Here is a 7,343-nt window from a genome sequence, read left to right on the forward strand (position 1 = left end):
GTGCCAAAAAGTTCTAAACTGCATTGGAGAAAATGGCTTTTTCTCCTTTGTATCAGATAAAAGCAGTGTTACCCTGACAGTCCCATATCCGTGGTTTTGTGTTGCTGGTGTTGGGAACCACAAAGCAGATTTTACTGAATTTATCTCAATGCAGCTTTTTTTTTTTAGACTGGTAACTTCTTTAGTGCTTTTGAAAGTGGCTTGAACTGTTAGGACTGAAAGTTGACTTCTAAAAGCAGGTGCAGACAATTTCAGTAGAGCACACGGGAACTAGATGCTCTTGGCCAGGTTTGGTCTATCGTGTTTGCTTGCATAGCTGTGTTTGTCAAGATCATGTGGCAGTGTAGCCTTTTGTTACCATCTCCATCTGGGAAGAAGACCCTTGTATAGATACAGTAATACAACCACAGTATTTTATATTTGCTTACTAAAGATATTTTTTTCCATCTAAGCCTTGTTGGGATTTTTGTGAGGTCTGCCCAAAGAATGTCTGTGACAGGAATGCTAGTGTAGGATTACACAGGTCATGCTCTGGATGTGGACATAGTGGAAATCTCCTCAGGACTCAAAGAGGACATCTCTTCCCTCAAAATACACTCAGAATTGTGATACTACAAATTTCTAGGTTGTTTCATACTGGGTTCCCGCCCCCACTTGTATTAAGAGCTGGAAAGACAGGGTAAGTTGCTGAATATTTTCCTTCTCCTAGGTCAGCCAACTTCAAGAACTTCACCTTCATCCAGTTGAATGAAGAGTTTTCCAGGGGCAAAGGATTAGACGTTGGTGCTCGATTTTGGAAAGGAAACAATGTTGTTCTCTTTTTTTGTGACGTGGACATATACTTCACAGCTGAATTCCTGAACTCCTGTAGATTAAACACACAGCCAGGTACTGCTACTCATGAAGTGTATTGTCTTTCAACAGATTTTTACCTATTATGGCCTTCACCAGAGTATTCTTGCCTTTGAATTGGTAATGAAGCTGCTGTAAATCATTCTTGAAACCTAGAGAACTAATTAACACATGTATAAAAATTCCATTGCTGGTTGGCTTTTGGAAGGTTATAATTCTCTTGCTCCCACTGTGAATGAATTTCTTGCCTTTAGCACCTGTGCTTTCTGGAACAGGATCTGTTTGTTAATTATATCCTCACGTTCACATTCTCATGCAAAGAACATAGCATCAGTCCAAAACTTGTGTGACTTTGGGTTTGGGCAGCATCTTGTAAGAGAGAGAAGTGTGTTTTATATCGCTTTAAAAAAAAATAACCCACTGTCATTTCCAGGGAAAAAGGTGTTTTATCCTGTTCTCTTCAGCCAGTATAACCCCAGTATAATTTATGGCCACCATGATTCCATCCCACCTTTAGAACAGCAGCTGGTAAGTACATGCTTCTCTGAATGCCTGCTTTTATTTGGACAGAGCATTTTTTAAAGGCGCATGTGCTCTTGGGTAGCATTTCCCTATTCCTTGTGCACAGTGACTACCACACAGACAAAATTAACTACAGTAGTCACCTTACTGTGAGTTCTGCAGTTAAGTTTCACAGGGAAGTGTCTTGGTGCCATTTATTTTAAGACTTTTTTCATGTTTTATACAGGGAACCTAAGAATTTAAACCATGTGTGGTTCTCTGCCAGAAGGGATTTTCTAACTAGCGAACAATTCCTTCATGGTGTGCTGTCTTGGGCTGACAGTCTCTGATCTTGCTCTCATTTCTTCCTTGCACCGAATAGTTTCTTTGCTTGCATCTTGGAGAGCTGACATTTGTAAAAAGCATAGATATCCTTAGATGAGTCAGTGAAAACAGAATTCCAGGGTCTGTCACAGTTATTTCCCCACTTACTTGAACACCTACAGTGGCTTTTCCCATCCCACAGTTCATGATTAAACTGCCTGCAAGCAGACAGTGTGTTTCTGATGTGTACCATGTTGTGTCAAAGTCAAAAGACATGCTTGGAGCTGTCCCTTCTGGCTTTAATCTGTCACTAATACAACACAGCATAACTCCACTGATTTCCATCTCACCTGCTTATCTTTGGTGTGAGAACAAAGCATTATTTTTAAAAACATTGTCATAAGGCATACGATTAAAACATGTAATTAAACCCAGGTGAATCTCCTTGATGAGGAGGAAGCTGTTGTGAGGAAGAAGCAGAGCGCACAGATGAGAGGTTCATGTGAATACTAGTGGCAGAGCCATTGCTTGGCACTGCTGCAGATGGTAGTCTCCATTCTCTTGTGCTCTGGTATTGCATTGTCTTGAAACTAAAGGGGTGATAGAAGTGGTGGGTTTCCCTTTATGTACACCCTCCATTCTTGCTTCTCTCCAGAGTCAGTGGGTCACAGTCCTTTGCCCAGTAGTGCTGGTAAGTGGCTGAATTTTCAAATTGAAGCATAAGCCAGCTACGTGGCTTCATTCAGTTCCTCTGGGTCAGGTCCCAGCCTGCCACAGCTGCCCCTCTTACTGCCAGGCACTGCACCTATCAGGGCTCAACCTGTCCCAGGCTGGACACTGTCTCCAGAGCATTCCAGCTTCTATTGTTGTTCTCAGTAAGTAAGAATTAGGAGTGTTGTGAGCCCAGCAACAGTCACAGCTGAAAAAGATCACTATGGGTCTGAGCCTAGTCTTCTGTTATCGTTACCCCCACCTTGTGCAATCCCTCTAGGAAAATGAAGAATGAGAGTTTGAAAAGTGCACCCAAACTATTTAAAATATTTTTTTTGTCTACTGCTCTCTGTGTTATCCAACAGGTAGCCAGAAAGTCTTTTACTGAAGAGTGTGGAAAATCCTTTCCACTGTTTTTTTTCTCAGAGGAAACTTATTCTGATAGTACCATGGGATTCACGTTAGCTCTTCTCTCTCTGATGAGGGCCTGTCAGGGATCCTCAGGCTTGTAAGCACTGTGCTTAGGAAACGAAAAAGAGTTTAGCTCTCAAGCTAGCATAAATTCCACAAAGTACATAGTCAGGATTGTGCAAATATTTATAGCTAATATTTGAATCATAAAATATGACGCTTATGTCAGAAAAACTTCTTGATTTAAAGAAGTACTGCTAATCTCATTTTTATGTAGATTTTTATATTTTCAGCCCACGTTAGTTCCCAGGCATGAGGCCAGATCTGTGCCATTAGAACAAGACAGTGTTAGCTCTCTGTTCTGGTACTCAGGCTGCTGAGAAAGAAAAGCCTTCAGAAATCTTTCAAAGAATTTGATTTGTGCAGCAGCCACTTGCACTAATGGGAAGTAATAATGCTAATGCATACGAGTAGCTTGCTGTAAGGGCATCATTATGGAGATTTCTTGTTACAGTGCAGACTTGACAGATACAATCTTGTTTCCTTTTAATTGGCTTCTGCAGCATCTTAGCTTTTTGAAGGAAAGGAGAAATTAGAAAAGAGAGAGATAGCAATGTGAGCAATAAAATAAAAAAAAGCCATTGAGGTGTCAAGGTTTATGAACAAAAAGGAGAGGCATGAACAAGAAATCAGGAGAGGCTATTTTGGAGGAGGATTTTTTGGTAAAGGAAAGGAAATGCTGGAATTTGTAAATACAGAAATGCAAATTCTGTCTCCTCATCTTCTGTAACTTTGTCGCAAGTGAAGCCAAAATTTTCAAAAATAGCTGCTAAGGGGTAGGTTTGTAACCAGACCTTCTAGAGTGTGAAGTACTGCTGACTTGCTTATAGGATTTAAATACCTGTCCCAGTCCCTTGAAACTCTTGGATATCTCACCGGATTGGGTTAGGTCACTCACACACATGAATTATGTGAATTATTTTGTATCTGCTTTTGAAAATGATAGCCATGGTTTCTCACTGCTTTGATTTTCTACCTGTAATACATAATGTTTTCATGGTCCACCTCAGTAATATAGACTGCACATTCATTATTACAAAGGCTTTTATGGGATATATATGTACCACCTAACATTTCTGGACTTCAGTTTTAGCTGGATTTAGCAGTTCTGTATTGGAAAACTGTTCTTACCACTTTCCTGTTTTTCATCAAAATTAAGGTAATCAAAAAGCTGTCACTTGTGCGATCAGATTAGAACCACTGTTTTCTTCCTCTTGTGGTCCACAATGCAGATGCCACCATCTGCTCTACAGCAGAGTCTGGCTTCCCTGGTTTACCAGTATGTTTCTTATGTTGGATTTGAATCCTGTAGAAACTGACAATTTTGGAGGGTGTTTTGTCTGCAAAAAGTAAACTCTAGAGAGTGATGTGCTATTGCTCCACTTGGTCTACAACAGCAGGAGTGGAGCAAAACCTGATCGTTCCAGATCAGGGGGTTTATCCATGATAGCTAATGACACAGCTGGTTTTGGGGGGCAGAAATGTGCAATGAGTATCTACAAAAACTGGTTCAGGACCAGCCATGGATTTATGTGGTGAAGAATAAAAGGGCAGTTGCTGCTATTTCTGACCACATTCAAGGACTTGTCTGCTGCTGACACTGAAAGCATTTCTGCTCCCATATAAACAATCCTTTCCCTCCATGCAGATTATTAAAAAAGAAACTGGATTTTGGAGAGACTTTGGTTTTGGGATGACTTGCCAGTACAGATCTGATTTTATCAACATAGGTAAGAAAAATACACTCCGATACATCTGCCTTTTTACCGAAACATAGAAAATTGTGATCGGCTTCCCTGTCCTTGGCCAGTGTGTCTATGCCTCCAATTTGCAGTAGTGCTCTGATTAGATGTTCAGACTATTCCTATGTGCTGTAGAGGTTACCAGACTTTAAGGGCTGCTCAGTACAAATAAAGCAATTTTGTCTGATAGTGAAAGATTTGAAGTTAAGAAATTTGGACACTTTGATGTTGGCAGAAAGCATGGCTGTTTTAAAGGGCTGACTGGAGCCGGAGAACAGCTGTAGTGCAATTAATAGCATCCAGTTTGCTAGTATATATTTCTAGTTTTATTTTGGATTTTGTTTGTGTCAGGTGGCTTTGATCTGGACATTAAAGGCTGGGGTGGTGAAGATGTACATCTGTACCGCAAATACCTTCACAGCAACCTCATTGTGATCCGAACGCCTGTCAGGGGTCTCTTCCATCTGTGGCATGAAAAGCAATGTCTGGACGAGTTAACCCCAGAGCAGTACAAAATGTGTATGCAGTCCAAGGCCATGAACGAGGCATCTCACGGCCAGCTTGGGATGCTTGTTTTCAAGCAAGAGATTGAGACACACCTGCATAGGCAGAAACTGAGGAGTAAGAAGACATGAAGCCAGAAATGGAGGCAAAAAGCCTCTGAATTTGACTATAGGGTGTTTTGGAAGAGAGTTGCTAACAAGAAAAGACAGGATGAGACTGAAAGAGGATGGAAATTCCAGCGGGATGGCAGCAAAAGAAGATGAGCGAAAATGCTTGTCCTCCCTTCTGTTTTTTTTTTTCTTAATAGGGCTTTTAAGTACTCCATTAGCCTGACTGTTCAGCATTTGCTTCTGGGGGAGACTTGAACACTTGATGAGATTCAAGGTCACAGAGACAATGAACATTACAGAAATGCCAGTGTGGTATTCACAATAACAAATGGATGTGCTCTTCCGTTTAGATGTTTGTAAGATGTGTACAGTTATTTAAAGGATTGACCCTTCAGTGGGCCAATGATAATGAGTTATTTTCTACATCTAACCTGACATATCTAAAAAGGGCTATTTTTGAATAAATACAGAGCTCCTGCTCTGAGGAGGACATCTGATTGTTAGCGATGGTTAAGCTGGAGTGACCAAAAATCTTTTTCCCTTAAGCAGCTGGGGTGGGGGGAGGGGGGGGGAGGACAGGGGGACAGCAGCAGTGCACTAACAGGGTATTCCTGGTTCATTCAGAGACAGGAGGCATCTCAAAAAGTGCTTTCCAAAATTCAGAAAGAGAAAGCCCTACAGGTCAAGTGTGATGTTTCAAAAACGCTGGAGGGTAGTGTTTGTTCTCTTCTGTGGACAGTGAACAAAAAGCAATGAGCCATGTCTGTATCACATGAATCAGATGGTGTATTTCTGCTTTAGTACTGTAAATATCTCAAGATTTATTTTTAAACGAAGTTGGTTTTGCTTGGGAATTATTTTGTCATACTTCAGGTTTTCTACTTCTAGCCTTACTAGGAAATAGTACAGCCTTCCAACACTTGGAAAATGCTCTGCAGATCTGTTTCCTGTGTTTCCTGAACTGGGTTCAGATAAGTGAAGTGATTTTTCTACACAACCTGGGTGCTGGAAGGCAGAAGCTCTACCATGCTGAAGAAAAGGAAATACATAGCAACTTGCAGTACTGATTTAGGAGGAGGCTTTAAACTCTGAATGTCAGATACCAAAATTGATGAACATTTTCTGACTTTATACCAAAGTATTCCTTCTAAACCAAATATAGAATCTTGCCCAGGGCATAGCAAGCTTTTTGTAATTAACAAAATAAATTTTTGTGATGGATTACTGGACCCTGCAAATTCTCTTATGATAATTACAGGTGCATCCTAAAAATTAGTCTCTTTAATAGATTTTGTTTTCAGTTGCCTAAAACTGTTGAAAGCATGAGTTACTGCTCTTATAAAGCATTTTCTTTCAATGTTGACTGCTGTTTATCATTTTAATATATACTAGCCAACAAAAACTGTATGGGCTTGGAAATCCCATTTGCTTACCTAAATGCTGTTTCTCCAAGTGGTCTCCTTGTTTTATAGCTTCAGATTAATTCAAGGCAGTCTGAAACCAGATTCTAATTTGATTTTTGGCTTGTAAAAGCTGGGGGAAGAACTATGCAAGATAGCACTGAACAATGAATAAAACACTATTTGTCGTGCCACTGTGTGGTAGGAAGAGCGCTTATGAATCTCTTCTGAAAGCACTGCATACAGAATCGGCAGACAGAGACCATGCTACTGTAAGTACCTTTTCCCTTGACACATGTTAACATGTGTTTGTCTTTTGTTGGATGCAAATAATCTGCATTGCACTTCCCTTGCAAATCACCAAATGTCCAAAACCACTGCAAAAGTACAAAAGAAATGGAAACTCTCTATGCTTAAAAAACCCACCTCCCAAATACATCACTTACTTACAATAAAAACTTCAACAATAACACAAGTAGGTCCTCCAAAAAACTTTTTTGTTCGCAGAATACATGATAAATTTTTTATAAAGGGCTTTGTTTTGGTGGAATAACTTTACAAATATTATGCAGTACAAGGAGACAGGCATGGCTTGTTGAATGCATGTGAGAGCTATGGTAACTGAGCTGCTCCAAGATGATAGTTGTTCCTACAGTCCCACTTAACCTGAATTTGAAACTGGGTGATGTATATTATGAAAGTTTCATAATCATAACCTGCCTCAAGCC

The 7,343-nt window shown here is 40.2% G+C and overlaps 1 protein-coding gene across 1 annotated transcript in view; it reads left to right on the top strand.

The window, feature by feature from the left end:
• CSGALNACT1 (chondroitin sulfate N-acetylgalactosaminyltransferase 1) overlaps positions 1 to 5,957 on the top strand; it is a 45,921-nt gene extending 39,964 nt beyond the window's left edge. Inside the window, exons 8-11 of the mRNA XM_075033245.1 lie at positions 710 to 888; positions 1,286 to 1,380; positions 4,508 to 4,589; positions 4,953 to 5,957. Of these exons, the coding sequence (XP_074889346.1) occupies positions 710 to 888; positions 1,286 to 1,380; positions 4,508 to 4,589; positions 4,953 to 5,236 (640 nt within the window). The 3' untranslated portion in view covers positions 5,237 to 5,957. The remainder of the gene's footprint in view (positions 1 to 709; positions 889 to 1,285; positions 1,381 to 4,507; positions 4,590 to 4,952) is intronic.
• Positions 5,958 to 7,343: the final 1,386 nt, after the last annotated feature.

Source organism: Buteo buteo, chromosome 1, assembly GCF_964188355.1.
Source record: "Buteo buteo chromosome 1, bButBut1.hap1.1, whole genome shotgun sequence".
NCBI classification, from domain to species: Eukaryota; Metazoa; Chordata; class Aves; order Accipitriformes; family Accipitridae; genus Buteo; species Buteo buteo.